The sequence below is a fragment of the Myotis yumanensis genome, unplaced genomic scaffold (genome assembly GCF_028538775.1).
Source record: "Myotis yumanensis isolate MYYU_CA2020_CCGP unplaced genomic scaffold, mMyoYum1.0.hap1 SCAF_3, whole genome shotgun sequence".
Lineage (NCBI taxonomy): Eukaryota > Metazoa > Chordata > Mammalia > Chiroptera > Vespertilionidae > Myotis > Myotis yumanensis.
In genome coordinates, this window is record NW_027223754.1 from 212,577,934 (window position 1) to 212,599,871 (window position 21,938).

Consider the following 21,938-nt stretch of genomic DNA (forward strand, 5'->3'; position numbering starts at 1 on the left):
TGGTCTTCCTTGTCCCTGCTCCTGGGCCATCATTGGTACTTGGTAATGCTTATCAAATTGAAGGGATTGAAATCAAAGGGCAACAGATATTAAAATCTGATTCAATAAACCAAGTAAAATTAGGCTTTTATTTTTTGTTGTTGTTGTTAATGCTCACGCAAAATTCAAATCTTGCGTGAATTTTGGGACACCCTATAGCAGTGATGGCGAACCTATGACACGCGTGTCAGAGGTGACACGCGAACTCATTTTTTGGGTTGATTTTTCTTTGTTAAATGGCATTTAAATATATAAAATAAATATCAAAAATATAAGTCTTTGTTTTAATATGGTTGCAAAGATAAAAAAATTTCTATATGTGACACGGCACCAGAGTTAAGTTAGGGTTTTTCAAAATGCTGACACGCCGAGCTCAAAAGGTTCGCCATCACCGCCCTATAGTAACGAGAGGATGACCTGGTGACAGCTGTGCTCCCGCAGGTACCTGAGGCACACGCTGGACCAGCACGTGCAGAGCGACTACACCGTCGTCTACTTCCACTTCGGGCTCAGCAGCCAGAACAAGCCGTCGCTGCGCTGGCTGCAGGGCGCCTACCGGGAGTTCGACAGGAAGTGCGTGCCGGGGCCTGGGGGGCGGGCGGGCGACACGCGGCTCACGGTGCGGGGGGCACGGGCAGGAGTGGCTGGTCGCCTCCTCTCGGAGCCGGGGCTGTGCCCTGCGTGGTCCGCGGGGCGGGTGGCACGCGTGTTTACGGGGCCGGCGGTCAGGAGTCCCGCTCGGCAGGCCATCAGGTCTTCGTCACGACCACTCAGCTGCCAAACGGCGTGAGTGCAGCCACGGTGTGTGAGCAAACGGGAGCTGTGTTCCAGCAAAGGCGGCTCTGGGCCTCGCCGGTTGCTCAGTGGTTAGAGCGCCGGCCGGTGCACCGAAGGGTCATGGGTTCAATTCCCAGTCAGGGGCATGTGCCTCGGTTGTAGGCTCGATCCCCAGCCCCGGTCGGGCCAGGTGTGGGAGGCAGCCGTGTGTCTCTTTCACATCGATGTTTCTCTCTCTCCCACCTTCCTCCCTCCCCTCGACTTTCTTTAAAAAAAAAATCATTGAAAGAAATATCCTTGGGTGAGGATGAAATTTTTAAAAAGTAGTTTTGGACGCTGAAGTGTGAACTTCATTCCATTTCCACACGCCATGTCATGAACTGTTACCCTGTTAATTTTTTCCAACCGTGGGAGAACGTTCCCCCTTCTTGGCTGCGGGCCGTACCAAACCAGGAGGCGGGCCGGTTTGACCCCACCAGGCCCCTCGGTCCCCCGCTGGCCCGCCCGCAGCCTCTGTCTGCCCGGTGTGTGCCAGCTGCCTTGGCTCAGCCCACAGGCTTTGCACTGAATTATTCAGGAGGGAGGGAGGGAGGGAGCTAGCAGCACCTCGTTTTTAAGTGGGTGCTGGTGCCTCGCGGTGGGGGACGCTGTTCCGAGTCAGTTCCGAGCAGAGAGGGGGTGAGGGTCTGTGCAGTTCAGTTCTGAGCGCATCGCCCCATAGCCCTCAGGTGCGCCCCGCCCCGGCCTCCGTGTGAGCCCCAGTGACACCGCCACCAGGTGCTGCCCACGCCTGGGCGGGAGGCGGGGTCCTGACGCCCCGGGGGACCCTCTCAGAGTTGGGGTTGACGTCCTTCAGCTCGGGCGTCGCCGTGCGGCGGGTCAGGCCTGTCCCCTCCCTCAGGTACAAGAAGAACCTGAAGGCCCTCTACGTGGTGCACCCCACCAGCTTCATCAAAGTCCTGTGGACCGTCCTCAAGCCCCTCATCAGGTACCGCCTGCTGGCCTGGCCACGGCCACACTGCCCCCAGGGTCCCCGCGACCCTCCTCTCCCTCGGTGAGCGGGTGCACCCATACATGTGCTCACACGTGCGCACACACACGTGCTCACACATGCACATGCATGCATGTGCTCACATATACACGCACCATCTGTGATCCCAGGTCGGTCTCTGAGAGGCTGCCTTCTGAGCGTGCTCTGCTCTCTGGGCCATTCTGGGACTTGAGAAGGATCTTACAGTGTCCTGTGCTGTGAGGGAACCGGAGGAACCCCATGCCACCCACCCATCCACCATCCACCACCACCCCCCACTCACACACACACACACACCTCAGTGTGCGGCGGCCTGAGCCCTGCTCGCCATCTGCAGAGCCTGGGGTCCAGCAAGTGCCGCGGGCGGGAGAGGGACCGCAACGCAGACAGAGGCTGAGGGTTCTGGCGTTGGGACACGGAGCCTCCCTGCAGCTCTGAAGCTGACGCCTCTGTCCCGCGGATGTTCCCGCAGGACCCCAAGGCCCCCTTAGCCCCCCAGTGCAGGAGGCTGGGGTCCCGGGCACTGATCTGATTCCCCCTCCTCCACTAGGGGGAGCCAGTGCACGCGGCTGGGCCTCCCCCGGGCTCTGGGCTCAGCTGGGCTTGTGATAAAACAGCACGGTTTCCGTTATGAGATGGGAAGGTTCTAGAGACCTGGGCGGCACGGAGCCTGCGGTAACAGTGGTGTCATGCGCTCGGAGACTGGCTAAGAGGGCGCGTCTCATGTGTTCACACTCACACTCACACATACACTCACACACACAGAGACGCATACTCACACACACACACTCATACACAGAGACGCATACTCACACACACACACACTCATACACACAGACACACACAGACAGACACACACATACACAGACACACACTCATACACAGACACACACAGACACACACTCACACAGACACACACACACTCACACACACACACAGAGACACACACTCACACACACTCACACACACAGAGACACTCACACTCACACACACACTCACACACACACACAGAGACACTCACACTCACACACACACACTCACACTCACACATACACTCACACACACAGAGACGCATACTCACACACACACACTCATACACACAGACACACACTCACACACAGAGACGCATACTCACACACACACACACTCATACACACAGACACACACAGACAGACACACACATACACAGACACACACTCATACACAGACACACACAGACACACACTCACACAGACACACACACACTCACACACACACACAGAGACACACACTCACACACACTCACACACACAGAGACACTCACACTCACACACACACTCTCACACACACACACACACTCACACACACACACTCACACACACACACACACACACACACACACACACAGGAGGACACGAGGAAGCCGGGGAGGCGGATGCACTCACCACCTTGACTGTGGAGACGGTGTCACGGGCACGCACCGTCCACACTCACCCGACTGCAGGTGAGCGAGGGCCGTTCTGTGTCAGTCAGTCATGCTTCAGGGAAGCTGTACAACCTGCAGCCCAGCCCTGGCTGGTGTGGCTCAGTGGTTGAGCGTCGACCCATGAGCCAGGAGATCACGGTCCGATTCCTGGTCAGGGCACGGGTTATGGGTTCGATCCCCAGTCGGGGCACATATGGGAGGCAATCGGTTGATATTTCTCCATCAGTGCTTTTCTCTCCCCCATCCTTTCTAAAATCCACAAAAAACATACGTGGGTGAGGATTTGTTTTTTACGTTAAAAAAGAAAATGAGTGGTCCCTTGCCAGGAGCAGGTGCTGGGCTCACACGACAGCCCTCCTGTGCCCTCCCCACTTTGCAGCTCAGGGCACCGAGGCTCACTGGCCATGGTGGACACGGGAAGAACATTGTAGTAACCGCGTGTGGGGCTGGGTGGGCGCTGGGTTCATCAGCGTCACTTCCTACAGCCCCCAGGTGTCTGGTCACGGTTGTACACCTGACGCTAAGAATAGCGTGTGTCAACTGTAATGAAAAATAAAATTTATTTTAAAAAAGAAACGAGAAACAGTGCCGGGCACGGGGTGGTGCCTGCCTGGTGTGGCCGTGGGCTGGGTGCCATGGTCGCCTCCGGAGGGAGAAGCCGTTCCCAGGGGCGAGGACGCCCAGGGCTTGTCTGGCCTGTGGCCGTGCTGGCTCCACTGTGTCCCCAGGGCCACTGCGTCCTGGGGAGAATCCAGGGAGGACTGGACTGGTCCCCGCCCTCAGGGGAGAGGAGGTGGCCAGCTGGGAAGCCACCACTGACTGGGCAGCCTTGGGCCCAGCCCACTCCGGCCGCCCTGCCCGCGCCCTCGCTCCCACGCCCCCCCCCCCCGCAGGTCACCCCCCCCGCCCCCCCCCCCTCCCCATTCAACCTGGAGGCAGGTCTTGTTCGTACGCAGAGGAGTCTCCGGAGCATCTGGTGCATCCGGGAGCCTATAAAAGCGAGATGTCCGCAGCCAGGGCGCCGCGGCCTCTGAGCCCTGGCTTAGGAGGTGTCGCAGTCACACTGTCAGAGGAACACGGCGCTGACCGCCCAGCCCGTACCCCTCCCAGCACCCCCGCACCTGCAGCTCTGCGCCTGGTGTAGGAGGTGTCAGCGGGTGGCCACACTCAGTGGAACACGCGTGCTGACCGCCCAGCCCCCGCCCTCCCCGCGCCCCCAGCTCTGTGGCAGCCTAATGTTCCCATCTCCTCCTTCTGCACTTTTAGTCACAAGTTTGGGAAAAAAGTCACCTACTTCAACTACCTGAGCGAGCTCCGTGAGCACCTCAAATGCGACCAGCTGGCCATCCCCCCGGAAGTCGTGCGGTGAGTCACACCCCATCCCGCGTGACCTCGGTCCCGTCCCCTCTTCCTGTCCAGCGAGTACCGGCCAGCCTGGCGCCCACCAGGGCAGGTGCCACCGCCGGGAGAGGCGCTTTCTGGCCTCTGTGGCAGGATGGGTCTTACACGCTCCCCGGCGGGGCTGCCTGGGGGGCAGCGTCCTTGCTCTGGTGAGGAGTCAGGGGCAGTCAGGGCTTGGGGACGCTGTGGGGACCGGAGTCAGGGGCAGTCAGGGCTTGGGGACGCTGTGGGGACCGGAGTTGGGGCAGTCAGGGTGTGGGGACCGGAGTCAGGGGCAGTCAGGGGCAGTCAGGGTGTGGGGACCGGAGTCAGGGGCAGTCAGGGGCAGTCAGGGTGTGGGGATCGGAGTCAGGGCAGTCAGGGCGTGGGGACCGGAGTCGGGGCAGTCAGGGCGTGGGGACCGGAGTCAGGGCGTGGGGACCGGAGTCAGGGGCAGCCAGGGCGTGGGGACCGGAGTCGGGGGCAGTCAGGGCGTGGGGACCTGAGTCAGGGTGTGGGGACCGGAGTCGGGGGCAGTCAGGGTGTGGGGACCGGAGTCGGGGGCAGTCAGGGTGTGGGGACCGGAGTCGGGGGCAGTCAGGGCGTGGGGACCGGAGTCGGGGGCAGTCAGGGCGTGGGGACCGGAGTCAGGGGCAGTCAGGGCGTGGGGACCGGAGTCAGGGGCAGTCAGGGTGTGGGGACCGGAGTCAGGGGCAGTCAGGGCGTGGGGACCTGAGTCAGGGCAGTCAGGGTGTGGGGACCGGAGTCAGGGGCAGTCAGGGCGTGGGGACCGGAGTCAGGGGCAGTCAGGGCGTGGGGACCTGAGTCAGGGCAGTCAGGGCGTGGGGACCGGAGTCAGGGGCAGTCAGGGCGTGGGGACCGGAGTCAGGGCAGTCAGGGTGTGGGGACCGGAGTCAGGGGAGTCAGGGCGTGGGGACCGGAGTCAGGGGAGTCAGGGCGTGGGGACCGGAGTCAGGGTGTGGGGACGCTGTGGGGACCGAATGCTCTCAGGACGTCCCGGTGCCCTGGACACCCACGGGGCCGGTGGCGTTTGCTGAAAGCCCATTGGTGTGTCTGGTGCTTTGTTTTACACGCAGCGAGCGACCCCCTCCCGTCTCATGTGGGGAGGGGGCAGGGGGGCCCAGGAAGGTGTGTGGTGGCCTCACCCCCAGCCAGCACAGGGCAGGGCCCGATCCAGCCGATGCTTCTGATCCTGCCTGGGCGCCCTCTGACCCTCCCTGGGTACCCTCTGACCCTCCCTGGGCACCCTCTGACCCTGCCTGGGCTCCCTCTGACCCTGCCTGGGCGCCCTCTGACCCTCCCTGGTGCCCTCTGACCCTCCCTGGGCGCCCTCTGACCCTTCCTGGTGCCCTCTGACCCTCCCTGGTGCCTGTGCCCTTTGCAGCTCCCTCTCTGGGGCTCCTCTGAAGGAGCAGGGCCCTTGCCAAGCGAATGCAGTGGAGGCTGGAGATGCTGGGCTCCCTCTGGGCACCAAGTCAGTGCCAGATGCTGGGGGGGAGCAGTGCAGGGAGCACCTGCCCTCAGGACACTCCCAGGTGGTCGGGCAGCACCAGTGCTAACAGGGCTGCAGGAGGCACTGAACCCCGCTGGGAGGGACCCGGGGAGGGGGGAGGGGTGCAGGAGGCACTGAACCCAGCGGGGAGGGACCCCGGGAGCGGGGAGGGGTGCAGGAGGCACTGAACCCCGCTGGGAGGGACCCCGGATGGGGGAGGGCTGCAGGAGGCACTGAACCCAGGGGGGAGGGACCCGGGGAGGGGGGAGGGGTGCAGGAGGCACTGAACCCAGCGGGGAGGGACCCGGGGAGGGGGTACCGCAGAGGCTCCCAGGAGGAGGTGACTCCTGAGGAGTGTCACAGGGACAGTGGCCAGGAGGGCGTTGCCAGGGAGGGGGCTGTCCCTGTGCAGACACATGTGGGTGACACAGTGGCCAGGGGTTGGCAGGAGAGACTGGGCAGTTGATGGGGTTGGACTTCCCTTCCTGCCGTCTGTGTAACCCCTGCGGCAATGGGTGGCATGTGTGCACGTTGTGCGTGTGTGTGTGCGCGCGCGTGTGTGTGCATGTGCGTGTGCGTGTGTGTGTGTGTGCGTGTGCATGCATGTGTGTGTGCACGGCCGTGTGTCTGCCCGCAGGGTGAGAGCCAGCCTCTGCTGTGCCCGCAGGTATGACGAGAAGCTCCGGAACCTGCACAAGGGCCGGCCACTCGCTCCCGTCAAGACGCCGCCACCGCGGCCCCCGCTGCCCACCCAGCAGTTTGGTGTCAGCCTGCAGTAGTAAGTGAGCCGGCGCCGCCTGTCCTCGCTTCCTCCGAGGAGCCCTGGGACGCCCCTGTGTGTGGGGCCCTGGGACGCCCCTGTGTGTGGGGGGGGCCCTGGGACACCCCTGTGTGTGTGGGGGGGGCCCTGGGACGCCCCGGTGTGTGGGGGGCCCTGGGACGCCCTGTGTGTGTGTGTGGGGCCCTGGGACGCTCCGGTGTGTGGGGGGCCCTGGGATGCCCTTGTGTGTGTCGGGGGGCCCTGGGACGCCCCTGCATGTGTGGGGCCCTGGGACGCCCCTGTGTGTGGGGGGGGGGGCCCTGGGACGCCCCTGTGTGTGTGGGGCCCTGGGACGCCCCTGTGTGTGGGGGGGGGCCTGGGACGCCCCTGTGTGTGTGTGGGGAGGGCCCTGGGACGCCCCTGTGTGTGTGGGGCCCTGGGACGCCCCTGTGTGTGTGGGGGGGGCCTGGGACGCCCCTGTGTGTGTGGGGGGCCCTGGGACGCCCTGTGTGTGTGGGCAGGTCGTCCCCAGACCTTTGCCTCCGGTCGCCAAGCTTAGTCCTGCAGGAATAGTGACGTGTGACTGAGCCGCGTGCCTGCGCCGTGTGTGTGTGTGTGTGTCTGTGTGTGTGTCTCTGTGTGTGTGTGTGTGTGTGTCTCTGTGTGTGTGTGTGTGTGTGTGTGTGTGTGTGTGTGTCTGTGTCCCAGGCAGAGGACCAGGGCCCCAGGGTCCTCCCAGCTTTCATCACCGCTGCGTACCAGGCAGCTCTGGCCCCAGCCCCGGGCCACGGCCGGGACACTTCCCACCACCTTGTAAAGGACTCTGGGCCACCCGTTCGGGCCCACCTCATCTCTAAGACTCAGCAGTGGCACCTCCTCCAGGAAGCCTTCCCTGATGCACGCAGGGCCCTCCTTGATGGCAGCCTGATCCCCAGGCTGAGTGGGGAGTCTCTGGCTGTTTTCCGGGTTCGGCGGTGAGCTCTTTGTCCATCCTCCTACCCTCTGTTTTGAGCCATAGGCCTGGCACTGAGGCACCTGATGAGGGCCGGCAAAGGGGAGGTCTCCCCCTCCCGCGGGGGTGGCGGGGCCTGATCTATAGGATGCACAGGGAGATCCACCTCAGTGAGCCATTTCCTGTTGGAAACTCCTGTGCAGTGTGTTCTCCTACATAAAACCTGTTAAATCCCTCGCGGGACCTGAAACACTTTGAGAGGCGGAGACGTGAGGAGGCTCTGGGCAGCACGGGGCGGGGCTGGAGGATGCTCACCGCCACCTCGCACTTGTCACTTGTCCTTCCCGAGGCCTCTGGGGGTGGGGACCCCTCGTCCTCTCACGCATGCGTTCAGGGGCGAGGGGGCGGCAGACATGGCCCCAGGGACCCCTCCTCTCTTCTTGGCCTGGAGTGAAGGAGGGCAGAGAGGAGGGTGTGGCGGGCAGAACAGTGACACACACACACACACACACCCCCCGCCCCCACCCCCCCCCCCACCCCCGCCGACGTCCACGTTTCGGTCGAGGGAACCTGTGAATCTGTCGCCTTACATGGCAGAAGGGCCTGTGTGAGTGTGACTGGTTGAGGGTCTCAGGTGGGGGATTATCCTGATTGTCGGGGGGCCCAGTGTCACCACAAGGGTCCTTATAAGAGGGAGGAGGAGGAGGGAGAGGAGATGTGAGGATGAAGCAGGAAGCAGGGCTGGGACGTTGCAGGACCACAAGCCGAGGGAAGCAGGCACCCCCAGAGGTGGAAAAGGCCGGAAGGGGTTCTCCCCCGGGACCCCCAGGGCCCATGGGAGGCAGGCAGAGTGGGGTGTGCGGGGGAGGGGCTGTGCAGGAACCTCGCCCCCAGCCAGACAGGTGGGCCGGGAGCCGGCTGAGAGCTGGCAGGGAGGGCCGGGAGGTGCAGCAGGGAGGGGGGGGGGGCGCCTGGCGTGCAGGGAGGAGGTAGGATGGGCGCCTGGGTGTGTCACCGCCGTTAAAGATGGACCGTTGTTTTCCAGAACTTTCTGTGATGCTAGACATGGTCCGCACTGTCCACGTGTGGCTGTCGAGACGTGGCTGCTGCACGTGAGGCACTGAATGTCTAACTTTATGGAACAGTGTAGCTGCTGGCCGTGGAGGCTCACCCCGCCCCCCAGCCAGGCACACAGGGGTCCCCTCAGCGGCATTTGTAAGCACTTCGCGAATCAGTGTATTTCAAACGGGACCCTCCCCTGAATATCGCTGGAACGAAAGCTCACCAAACGGCACTTCCTGTCCTTTCTTCTTCTTCTTTCTAGTTTTATTTTTTTAATATTTTTAAATTGATCTTAGAGAGAGAGGAAGGGAGAGGGAGAGAGACAGAAGCATCGAAGAGAGAGAAACATCAGCCAGCTGCCTCCTGCCTCCCCCACAGGGATGGAGCTTGCAACCCGGGCATGTGCCACGACTGGGAATCAAACCGGCAGCCTTTGGGTGCCTGAGTTGATGCCCAACCACTGAGCCACACCAGCCAGGGCACCCTTTTCTTTTTTTAAATATTGTAAAGACGTGCTGGTGTGGCCCGCTCTTGTGAGTGTGTGTGACTTCACGCTCCTAAGGCCCCAGGAAGGCAGGGTGGGGAACGCACCTGCAGTGACCGTGGGCCCCTCTGGGGGCGCTGGTGAGAACTCGGCTCAGAGGAGGGTCCCAGGGATGGCCAGCCAGCAGGCGAGGGAGTTTCAAGCCACCTGTCACCCTCTGGCCTGTTTCCGGCTGCCCCCCAGTTCTGCTGCTGCTGTGTCCTGACCCGGGGGTCCTTGGCGGCTGTGGCCGAGGCCACTGGCCTTTCCGTCATCAGCCCTCCCCCTGATGACCAGCTGCACCTTTTGGATTCGCTCCTTTGTTGCTCAGAACCACTTCTGTCTCGTGTTGTCTAATAAACCTTTAAAAATATAAAACCAAAAGCACGCCCACCTCATGGGCTTCAAAAGCCATCCACCCGAGCCCTAGCCCGTTTGGCTCGGTGGATAGAGCGTCGGCCTGCGGACTGAACCCGGTCAAGGGCACGTGCCCGGGTTGTGGACTCGACCCCTAGTGTGGGGCCTGCAGGAGGCAGCCAATCAGTGATTCTCTCTCATCATTGATGTTTCTATCTCTCCCTCTCCCTCCCTCTCTGAAATCAATAAAAATATATACTTTTCAAAAAGCCACCCACCCGAGTGTGGGGGATGCGCAGTAATTTGTGTGGTCCTCTGCTCTGCGAAGCCCACCAGGCCCTGTGGCCTTGGGTTTGAGCAGGTGCCTCTCGGAACGTGTGGACACAGCGTTTGAGCTCCCGATCGAAGGCAGGCGGCAGTGATGTCCCTTACAAAAGCCGGGTGCATGCCTACAAACAGGGGTGGGGAACCTTTTTTCTGCCAGAGGCCATGGGATATTTAGAACATCATTTGCAGGCCACACAAAACTATCAACGGAAACATTGGCCCGCGATGTTTGGTCAAACACGTAACTCACCCCTAGTGCCTCGGCAGGGCCAGACCACATGACCTCGCAGGCCTTGTACGGCCCGCCGGCCGGACGTTCCCCGCCCCTGCAGCAGGGCCGGTCGTCACTGTGAAAATCCGCTCCTTGTACCCTGAGGGAGTGACGAGGAGCATCGCACAACCTGTGAAAACCTGCGGGGCCACTCTGAGAGGGAATCCGTGCCATCGGCTCTTTAAATTAATATTTTATGCCGCTTCATTGCGAACACTGTAATAAAATGGCAATAAACATATTAAGTAAAGCACCGAATATGTAATTTGCTTGGACTATGAATGAATAAACATCATTAAAATTCATAACAGAGTCCTATTCACAAATGTTAATTTGCTGAGTTGGGTTCCACAGCACAAAACAGAAAGCCATCACCTTAGCACAGGCTAATTGAGTCCGTATATTACGGGGCAGTCAGATTCCGGAGGTCCTTGCTGGCTCGCTGTGCCTGAAGAGGGAGCGTGGAAACGCATGTGTGTGTTTAGGGCAGCCCTGTCTGGGCCAGGGTGGGCCACTGGGAAGAGGGAGGGGCCTCCTGGGGATGGGGGAGGGGAGGGGAGGCCACATCCCAGTTCTGGCACTTTCCAGCTTTGGGAAGTCGAGCTAGCAACGCCAGTTTCTTTCTCTGTAACTGGAATTGAGCCCCTGCCCCCCTCACCCTCCAGGGCCACGGGGGCCTAACAACAGGGTGTCAGACTATATGAGCCAGTTCCTGCTACCTAGCACTTCGCCTGCTCTTCTTCCTCCTTCAGAGTCCCCTCCTCCAGGAAGCCTTCCCTGATGACTCCACACAAACCAGAACCACTTGTTGAAAAGACTGTTTTTCTCCCATTGGCCAGCCCTGGCCGGGGTGGCTCAGTTGGTTGGAGCATCATCCTGTGCGCACTGAGGGGTCGTGAGTTCGATTCCCGGTCAGGGCACATACATAGGTTGTGGGTTCCATACAGGAGGCAACCAATCGATGTTTCTCCCTCACATTGATGTCTCTCTCTCTCTCTCTCTCTCTCTCTCTCTAATGTTTTTTTTAAAGCATATCCTTGGGTGAGGATTAAAAAAACAACAGAAAACGAGTCAGCCGTTACGTGAGGGTTTATTTCTGGACTCTCAAGTCCGCCCTGTTGCCCTCGATGCTGGCACCGTACTATCTTAATCAGTGAAGCGTTTAGTAGGTTTAGAAATCGGAAGTGTGAGCTCCACTTTGTTCTTTTTCGGGATCGTCCCGGCTATTCTGGGTCCCTCGAGTTTCCATGTTAATTTTAGAACCTGCTTGTCAGTCTGCAGCGCAGGCCGCGGGGCTCCCAGTGGGGATGATGGTGCTGCCTCCGGGTCAGTTTGGGGGTTTTACCATCTTAGCAATATTGCGATCTGAGTCCGTGAACGCAGGCGGTCTTCCCGTTTATTGGGACCTTTTCAAAACTTCCAGGTCGTTTTGTAGTTTTCGCTGTACCTGTTCCGCCCTGTTTTGTCAGTGACCGATGGTGACGGATCCAGGGGTGCTCTGTGCATCGGCGAGCGGGACCGCGTGGCTCCTTGGCCTCTGCTTCTCTCGCAGAGCAGAAGGCTCACTGAGCAGGGCACACTCCTGCAAGGGAAGAGGTGAAGGGTGGCTGTGGGCAGGGGACACGCGTCTGTGGTCTCCGGCACCCAGTGGCTGTGCAGAGAGTGTGAGACGCCACCTGGGAAGCTGTGGGGGGCGGTGGGGGGATGTTGGGGGGAATCAGGCCTCCTGAGGCTCCGGCTCAGGTCACGTGCCGGCCTCACTTGCCAGAAGCCCCACCCGTTAGAGTTTGGGGGCCTGGTCTCGCCGATGAAGCAAACCTGTTTCTCTTTGCCCATTTGCCTCCCAAAGAGGGGGGCAGCTGAGCAGAGGTGACTCACAGCATTCCAGGGCCTGGGCCACCTCCCAGCACCCCCACTGCACCCAGACCCCCACCTCAGAACACAAGCCTGGGGCTGCTCCAGGGACAGGGGCCTGGGAGTCTGCTTTGATTGAACCCTAGGCTGTGTGACTGCAGATAGAACAACTAGCCTCTCGGTCTGCTTTGTCCTCTGTAAACAGGAGGCGCTGTAATGAGCCAGTGGGCTTAGCGTGCCAGGCGGACAGTAGGCCCTCACGCTGGGTGCTTTCCGTGATGTTCATGGGCGCTGCCCAGTTCTGGCGGCACCCAGGCCCTCCCGGCTGGCTGTGGCCGAGACCTTCGCCGATCGTGATGCGAGCTGCACCATCCATCGGTTTCAGAGGGTGGGAGGGGGTGTGAGATGAAGGACCGGCTCAGAGGGTGGGAGGAGCCTGGGTGCCGCCCTCCCTGTTATCACCGTAATTTCAGGTGACCCTCCCTCCCTCCCTGTTCCTCCTGTTTTTTAAAAATCACAAACTCGCCCTAGCTGGCTGCTCAGTGGTTAGAGTGTCGGCCCGCAGACCGAAGGGTCACGAGTTCAATTCCTTGTCAAGGGCATATTCCTCAGTTGCAGGCTAGATCCTCGGCACATGTGGGAGGCAACCAATCGATGTCTCCTTCTCTCTCTCTCTGGCTTCAGATCCTGATTCTGCCAAATGAGCTGTGGGGGGGAGTGTCTGTCTGTGTGTCTGTGTCAGTGTGTCTGTCTGTGCCTGTGTCCATGTCTGTGTGTGTCTGTGTCCATGTCTGTGTTCATGTCTGTGTGTCTATGTGTGTGTCTGTGTCCATGTCCATGTCCATGTCCGTGCTTGTGTCTGTGTGTCTGTGTGTGTCCGTGTCTGGGTCTGTGTTCGTGTCTGTGTGTCTATGTGTGTGTCTGTGTCCATGTTCGTGTCTGTGTCTGTGTGTGTCTGTGTCCATGTCCGTGTCTGTGTGTCTATGTGTGTGTCAGTATCCGTGTCCGGGTCCACGTCTGTGTCCATGTCTGTGTCTGTGTCTGTGTCTGTGTCTGTGTGTCTGTGTCCGTGTGTCCATGTCCGTGTCTGTGTCCATGTCCGTGTCTGTGTCCGTGTCCATGTCCGTGTCTGTGCCTCTGTGTGTGTCTGTGTCCATGTCCGTGTCTGTGTCTGGGAGGGCCTTTCATGTATGTTGTACATAATGCTTTAAAGGTTCTTTATGTGAATCGGTATCAGATTAGCGCAGCCAGAGGCTGAGTGTGAACAGGCCTCTGAGGCCACATCCGGGTTTTCTTCACGGATGTTTTTGATTGATCAGCATCCACCCGGGTCCCTGCTTCTGCCCTCAGGGCCACGTCTCCTCTCGCCTCTGGGCCTTCCCCTCTGTGCTTCCCTCGTCTGGAATGCCCTTCCCTCTTTTGCCCTCTGAGGCGACACCGCGCTTTCGGTTGTATTATTCCTGCCACTCGTTGGCCACCAGACCACCTGCTTCCTGAGGCCGAGGCTGCGTCTCCCTCGGCGGGGCCCTCGGTCCTGCTTCCCCGCAGGTGGGGCGAGGACCAGAGCCCTGTCGAGATCCCCCATCCAGCCCAGGTGACAGCTGTTGCCGTCTTTTCTCTCCCCTCAGCCTCAAAGACAAAAACCAAGGCGAGCTCATCCCCCCGGTGCTGCGGTTCACAGTGACGTACCTGCGGGAGAAAGGTGAGTGGGTGTGGGCTCCGCCTGGGCCGTGAGGGCTGGGGGTGTCCTCCCAGGAGGCCCACTCCGGTCCTGAGCGCCCTGGGCCGGGGAATTGGAGGAGTGGGAACCCGCGCAGGCCGGGTGCCCAGGCTGGGACGGGCTCAGGCACATGGCTCCAGCTGTGGGCTCTGGACCCGGACTGTCTGGGTCTGAATCCTGGCTCCACGGTGTCCTAGCCGTGTGGCCTTGGGCCTCTGTTTCCTCATCTGTGCAATGGGTCAATAGCAGTGCCCGATTCTCAGGCTTGTTGAGGGGCCTCCATAGCAGGGACTCCTCTGACCCGACAGGTGAGCCTGGTGTGCAGACCCTGTTGGGCGCTCGGGGACTTGGCGGACTGAGCCTTGTGGCTCCTCCAAGACCCCGGAGGCCAGGCCCAGAGCCACAGGGAAGGTGTGTGGAGGCTGCTTTGATCCTAACAGAGGAGGGACGGGAGGGGTGGTGGCCACCAGCAGGGGCTGGGACAGGTGCTGCATGTGCATGTGCATGTGCATGTGTGTATGTGAGTGTGTGTGTGTGTGTGCATGCACGCACACACGCACGTGCCCCAGGAACTGTGCGTTCAGTCACACAGACAGCGCCTCCGTGGCTGGAGGGCCTGCGTGCCATTGGAGCTGTCTCCACTCTGACTAGACACCATTTCTCCTACGCTCCTTTCCGTTGTGTGTTTCAGGAGGGGACGGAAGATAGCGCATAAAGACCAAAGTCAGAAACTGTGAAAGGGGTGTCTTTTTCTTTCATGCAGCTGCTCCTTTATTCATTAAAAACAAACAAACAAAAAACCTCACACATGAACACAGCCCACCGTCGGGCTCAGCAGCTACTTGCTGCGTGAACATGTGAATTGAGCGCTTCCTCATTGGCGCCCCAGGCACCTGGTTACCACGGTGACCGCAGCACAGGGCCCGGCCTTTTGGGCCCAGGGTGGCTGATCTCTGCCTTGCCTTCGGGGATGAGCCGGTCGGAGCGGGCTTCCCTGCTGTGTCACAAACCACCATGGATTATGTGGCCTGAGACAGCATGAATGGGTTATTTTTTTTTAATATATTTTATTGGTTTTTTACAGAGAGGAAGGGAGAGAGATAGAGAGTTAGAAACATCGATGAGAGAGAAACATCGATCAGCTGCCTCCTGCACACCCCCCACTGGGGATGTGCCCGCAACCAAGGTACATGCCCTTGACTGGAACCGAACCTGGGACCTTTCAGTCCACAGGCTGACGCTCTATCCACTGAGCCAAATGGGTCAGGGCATGGGTTATTTTTTAAAATATATTTTTATTGATTTCAAAGAGGAAGGGAGAGGGAGAGAGATAGATAGAAGCATAAATGATGAGAGAGAATCATTGATCGACTGCCTCCTGCACGCCCCCTACTGGGGGTCAAGCCCACAGCCCGGGCCTGTGCCCTTAACCAGAATCAAACCCGGGACCCTTCAGTCCGCAGGCTGGCGCTCTATCCACTGAGCCACAGCAGCCAGGGCTTGAAGGTGTTATTTTATCTCTGTTTCTGAGCTCAGAAGTCCAGGCACACGGGCCGCTCCCTGCTCAGGCCTCACAAAGCTGAATCCAAGGGCTGGGCATGCGCCTTCCCTCCGGGCTCCGCGGCAGCCTCCACGTCCACACGCACTCAGATCGCAGCCAGACCCCGTTCTTTGTGGTTGAACTTCTGAGGAGCCTGCTTCCTGGCCGCCCGCCCGCCACGGGCCTCTTCCCGTCTCACTTGCCTGGCTGTGTGGCCCCTCCACCCGCGGAGACCTGGCCACGCACGGCGTCCCTGTCCCCAGAATCCACATTCCTTTTGCCAGGAGGAAGCTGGTCCCTTTTTAAACCCCCGCCTGATTAGGTCAGGCCCACCCAAGCTCATCCCCCTGTTTCAAGGTCGACTGCCTTGGACCTAAGTTGCAGCTGCAAAGTCCCTCCACGCAGCACTGTGGTCAGTGTTGGACTGAGTGCTTGGGTCCGGGAACCTGGGGGCGTCCGAGAATTCTGCTTCTTACCGTCACTCAGCCAAAAACAGAGAGGGACTAGCCCCCCAGGCGGAGGGAATAGCAGTGCTGAGGCCAGGAGGACCATGGGACCGGCTGGAGGCTGGAGAGAGGGTTAGAGCAGCAGTGGGGTGGGGGGGAGGGTGAGGGCAGTGTGGCCAGACCGGCCAGGTCTGTGGTAACGACACATGGGAAGCTCTCCTGGCTGACGAGGACCGGGAAGGGCACCCACAGGCACTGGTCAGAGTTGGACATCCATGTTGAATCTCTCCCTCAGCTTCAGAATGGAGGCAGCTGGGGGATTGGGGGGCGGGGGGGCATGGGGGTCTCATCTGTGAGATCCTAAGTGGGTGTCACCACCCACCTGGGCAAGAGAGTCCTTCATGTGTAGCTCATGTGTTGGGTGCCTGGAGTCTTATATTTTATTGCATTTTAATTAAACTTGAATTTAAACCATGTGCAGCGAGTGGCTGGGCGCTGGACAAGTCAGCACTGGGCACTCGTGGGAAGAAAGGGGAGCAGCACGCTGGAGGCCCCTGGGCACCTGGCACAGGCCATGCATGCTCCCTGCTTCCCTTCTGCAGCCTCGGAGGCAGGGCCCGAGGCCTCCCCCTGCAGCCGCGGCAGCGGAGCGCAGAGGCCAGGCCTGACTTTAGTGCCGGGCCCTTTCCCGTCTCCCTCCTGGGGCACGCGGGTAGGGAATCGGTGGGAATATGGAAACGTTCGAGTTGAGAGGAACGAATGAAGGCGGGGCAGTAGATGCGGCGGGGGGGGGGGGGGGGGGGGGGGGGTTGGCGGGGACCAGCCTGGAGAGGGTCCCCGGTAGCCGCAGGAGGCCGTGCTGGGCGGGCGGGGAGTCGGGAACCCGGTGAGCGGGACCGGGGATGCAGGAGGCTGTCCCGCAGGGCTCCGCACCGAGGGCCTGTTCCGGAGGTCGGCCAGCGTCCAGACCATCCGCGAGATCCAGCGGCTCTACAACCAAGGTGAGCCGGCTCCCAGGACCCTCGCCTCCTGCCCTCCAGGGCCTCAGCCCCGATACCCAAGGCCACGTACTGTCCCCCAGCCCCCAGGACAGCCCAGGCAGGGCGGCTGCCGGTGCATCCTGTGGCCAGCCTCCCGGGCAGGCGCCCTCCCCCACCCCATCCTGCCTCAGGGTTTCTCCCCGCGGCCGGGGTTTGCAGGGCAGGGACTGTGTCACGGAGGCTCCCTCAGCTGCCGCACAACATTGGGGAAGCAGTGAGCTCCCTTACAGGGAGGGTCCCCTCTACTCCGTGCACCCCGTCATTCCATGGTCACACAGTCGCTCCGTAAGCGACGGGGCCAGCGTTGGGCGCTTTGGGCCGGCCCTGCTCAGCCCTGTGCTGAGCACGGGGGACGAGAGCCTGGGCCCCGACCTCACAGTGCCCCCATCCCAGGCGGACCAGGCCACACAGCAGAGACCTCAGTAACGCCCCAGCCTCGGCCAGGCACCCTGGAGAAGCAGAGGGGGGGGTGACAGCACCCCCATTTCCGGAGGACAGAGTCGTCCCCCAGACATGTCGCCCCAGCGTCAGGCTCTTGCCCTCGGAGGTGTAGAGCCACGTTGCCCCCGAGCCCGGCTGGGAGCAGGACCCCCTGGCCCAGAGTCAGAGCTCAGACGGCCGCCCTGTGTCCAGGGAAGCCCGTGAACTTCGACGACTACGGGGACGCGCACATCCCGGCCGCCGTCCTGAAGACCTTCCTGCGGGAGCTGCCCCAGCCGCTGCTGACCTCCAAGGCCTACGAGCAGGTCCTCGGGATCACCAGTACGTGCCCGCCCCGGGGTGCCCGCCGAGGGCCGGAGGGGAGCTACCCCACCTGGACCCCCAGCCTCAGCCGGGCACCGCGTCCATGGGGGGCGGGCCGGGCCGGCGCAGCTGGGCTGCGCGGCAGGGTGGCCACGGGCGAGCCCGGCGTGGTTCCGGGCTCACAGGAGGTGCTCCGTGCCCCGTGGCGTGTGACAGCCCGCAGGCGGGTCCCTGCTCGGGCCTGGAGGGCTCCCTCTGAAGGGGCCGCGGTGCGAGCGGGAGGTGGGCCTGCTCCGGGACCCCCTCCGGGCCATCGTTCCTAGAAGGACGGGTGAGCTGGAGAGCCGAGTTCCAGGACAGGTGAGCCCGGCTCGCTGGCTCCACGGAAATCCTCATTTCACAGGCGCTCCGTGGCCGTGTCCGTCGTCCAAACGGCTTGTTTCCAGGAGAGGAAGGACGATCACTGTGTGTGTGGGGGGGGGGGGGGGGCGGGAGGTTGTGTCCTGCAGCAACAGCTGTGCATGTAAAGCACGTGTTGGTGGTAACCCTGCCCAGGGCGTGGCGGGAGGTCAGCACGCCGAGGACTGGGGTGTGCGAGAGTGAGTATGTGTGTGTGAGAGTGTAAGTGTGTAAGGGAGTGTTCGAGTGTGTAAAGGATTGTGTGTGTCTGTGTGAGCGCTTATATGTGAGTGCATATGAGTGCGTGTGCATGAATGTGAGTGTGTGTGTGTGCAAGGGCATGTGAGTATCAGTGCATGTGTGGAAGGGAGTGTGTGTGCATGTGTAAGGCAGTGTGTGGGAGAATGTGTGCATGTGCGTGCATGTGTGAGTACATATGTGAGTGTGTACGTGTGTGTGTATGCGAGTGTGTGCGTGTGCTTCTGCAGCGGGAGCCTGGGGAATGCTTGCTGATTGGTGAGTTTTGACCTGCAGCTTACAGAGCTCGGTGGGGGTGCAGTGAAGAGGGAGCTGGGGTCTCAGAACCTGGGACAGCTCCATCCCGGGTGGGTGTGGGTCCTGGGTCACTGAGAACCAAACAGGTAAGCTGGTCTCGAGCGGGTCAGCCACCTTTCTGTAAAGGGCCAGATGGTAAACATCTCAGGCTTTGGGGGCCAGGCTCAACTCTGCAAAGCAGCCCTAGACAATATGTAAATGAACAGGTGTGGCTGTGCCAATAAAGCTTTATTGATAAAAGTCTGCCATTTGGCCCCCAGGCCCTCGGGCTGCAGTCTGCCAGGGCTCGGCCTGACTTCCCATTTGTCAAGTGAGCGGCTTTCTGGGAGGCAGTAGCCAGGCGCTCAAGCAGGGAGGGAGCTGGAGGAGAGAGGGTTTGCTGAGAACAGCTGCTCGGCCGGGAGTAGGAGCTCCAGGCCATCAGGGGGCACTGTCCCCTGCGCCTGGGCCCTCCCCTCGGGGGGACTCAGGAGGACCCCCGCCCCCCCCTGTGCCGTGGCAGGTGTGGAGAGCAGCCTGCGGGTGACCCGCTGCCGCCAGATCCTGCGGGGCCTGCCGGACCACAACTACGCGGTCCTCAGCTACCTCATGGGCTTCCTGCACGAGGTGAGCGCCGGGCAGGGCTGCCGGCGAGGCCTGGCCTCTACGTCAGCCGCAGACCGGGTCTGGGGCCACCCTCCCTCGGCCTAGGAACGCCACCCCCTGGCTCCAAAGGGCTTCATCCAAGGCCTGGCGGGCAGTGACTCCACTGAGCAGCCCTGCGCCCAGGCCCACCCTGCCACTCCTGCACCGCTGCCCTCGCTATTGCCCTTGGCCTTCTATCTTGGGGCCTCTGCTCCCACGTTGTCTCCTGTCGGGAGGCGGGGGCATTGGGGAGGGAGCCTCGAGGGAGGGGTTGTGTCCCAGGCCGTCTGCTGGGTGAAGCCAGGGGCCCTGCCCATGTCCGCTGTGCTAGAGGCCCGCCGCTGGGGTAGAAGAGGAGTCTGAGGGGTCCCAGAGGAGACTGTAGAAGGTCAGAGCCGGAGGGTCCCTCAGGCATCAAGACCGATCCCTTCCCTTTACAGATGGAGAAACTGAGGCCCAGAGCAGGGAGGTGGCAGCACAAGGTGCTGTTCCACTGCACGGGACCCACGGGTCACCCTCTCATGCCCTGCAGGTGTCCCGGGAGAGCATTTTTAACAAGATGACCAGCTCCAACCTGGCCTGCGTCTTTGGGCTGAATTTGATCTGGCCGTCCCAGGGGGCGTCCTCCCTGGGCGCCCTGGTGCCCCTGAACCTGTTCACCGAGCTGCTGATCGAGTACTACGGGAAGGTCTTCAGTGCCCAGGACACCTGCGGGGAGCCGGATGCCGGCCCAGCCGGGGCAGGGGAGCAGGGCGGCTCTGCCGGAGGCCTCGCCACGCCCACCAGGCCTCCGGCCCCTGGCAGCCGCCCGGAGACGCCGCTGGTGCTGGAAGTGTCCCGCTGACCTCTGCCCGTCTGTGCACGCGTGTGTTTTGTAAACTCGCCATTAAATGACCTCCCCGTGGCAAGGCCTGGTCCTGGTCCCTCAGCCCTGGCCCACGTCCCTGAGCCGTGGGCAGAGACCTGGTGACAGGCCTGTCAGAACCATAACTCCCGTGGCCTGTCTGAAGATGGGCATTTGTTGGGTGAGGCCTTGTATCTGGCAGCTGCTGCTGCTGCAATGCCGCGTAACAAAGCAGCCACCTGAAACCAGCCACGGGGCCTCTGTCGGTGGGTCAGCTGGGCGGTGCTGGTCTGGTGGGGGCTTTAGCTGCTGCACGGGGTGCGTTCCACAAGAGGCAGAGGGGCGAGCGCCTCCTCGTTCCGGCTGCTGTCGCACGTGCTCGCACGCCATTGGCCCACGCCAGTCTCATGGCCAAGGCTGGGACCGCAGTGGGAGGGCTCTGCAGAGTTATTTGGCAAAGGCGGGGGGGGGCTGTGGAGAATTGGGGTGGTAAAGCAGGCGACGTGTTCTGGCCCCGTGGTCCTGGCCATCCTGTTACAAGGTCATGGACCCTGTTGAGCTGCTGGAGAAACTTCAGTGTGAGAGAAGCACATCGACTGGTCGCCTCCTGCATGCGCCCTGACCAGGGCCCCGCTGGGGAGGAGCCTGCCACCGAGGTACGTGCCCTTGACTGGGAATCGAACCCAGGACCCTTCTGTCCGCAGTCCGGCGCTCTATCCACTGAGCCAGACAGGCCAAGGCTCTTTATTCTATTTGCAAACACACTTGCAGCTCTGACCACCCGGCACAGGGAGCCTGGACCAGGCCTGAGTGGGGTCCCCAAGAGGGTCGCAGTCTGAGCCCGAGAAAAGCCCCCAGTCCCCGCCTCGGCCCCTGGAGGAGCCGCTGGCCTCGGCGCCTGCCCCCAGGAGGGCATCTTGTACTCACCCCGCTCAGTGCATCCCGGGAGTGGCCTCGGGGTCCTGTTGCAGGAAAAAATCTGAGATAAAAATGACGGCTCCCTCACGCGCTCACCACTGCGAGCACCGGAATAACGGCCTTACACCAGGCCTCATGGATCATGCAGAAAGGTTCACAGTGCGGCACGATCGTGAGACACACGCCTCACGTGCCCTGACGCCGGGAGGGGGCCGCGACGCTGTCCGGTGGCTGCTGTGACCACGGTCTCCCTCTGGCAGGATAAGGGGGCTCGTGGCTTCAGCGTGGCGGGGCCTCGTCAGCCTCCCGGCATCGAAGCTCCATTTCCCCAGCATCTCAGTAAAAGAAGGCGGGCGCCGAGTTACTGCTGAAGCCCCAACCCTCTGGGTGTGCACGTGGCCTCACCCGGAAGTAGGATGACTACGTTTGAGTGAGGTCATTGGGTGGACCCTTATCCGTTACGCCGTGTCCTTATGAAAAGGGACATTTGGACGCCCAGGCGCCCAGGAAGCACACTGTGTGCAGAGGGAGGCAGAGGCGGGCGATGCGTCCAGGCCAGGGCACACGGGGGGTGGCAGGGCACGCGGGAGATGGCAGGGGACACAGGAGGTGGCAAGGACGCGGAAGTGGCAGGGCATGCGAAGATCACCAGCGAATGGCACGGTGGCCATGGGTGAGAACGCCAAGGAAGAATTGCTATCTAGGCAAAGGACCAAGGTCACCAGGGGCTGGTCACCAACGGTCTGTCCCCGGCGTCAGGAGGAGCAGCCCTGCGGGCACCTGGATCTCGGCCTCCAG

General features: G+C 61.4%; 1 protein-coding gene across 4 annotated transcripts in view; it reads left to right on the forward strand.

The window, feature by feature from the left end:
• Positions 1-20,286, forward strand: part of ARHGAP8 (Rho GTPase activating protein 8) — a 37,051-nt gene extending 16,765 nt beyond the window's left edge. For 3 of the 4 annotated variants that reach the window (XM_070411273.1, XM_070411274.1, XM_070411271.1), the window contains exons 5-13: positions 481-612; positions 1,718-1,804; positions 4,578-4,676; positions 6,872-6,982; positions 13,939-14,012; positions 16,940-17,017; positions 17,690-17,818; positions 19,257-19,360; positions 19,911-20,286. In XM_070411273.1, coding sequence (XP_070267374.1) covers positions 481-612; positions 1,718-1,804; positions 4,578-4,676; positions 6,872-6,982; positions 13,939-14,012; positions 16,940-17,017; positions 17,690-17,818; positions 19,257-19,360; positions 19,911-20,222 — 1,126 coding nt within the window. In that variant the 3' untranslated portion in view covers positions 20,223-20,286. The remainder of the gene's footprint in view (positions 1-480; positions 613-1,717; positions 1,805-4,577; positions 4,677-6,871; positions 6,983-13,938; positions 14,013-16,939; positions 17,018-17,689; positions 17,819-19,256; positions 19,361-19,910) is intronic. The other variant, XM_070411272.1, reaches the window with a different exon arrangement.
• The last annotated feature ends 1,652 nt before the right edge of the window (positions 20,287-21,938 follow it).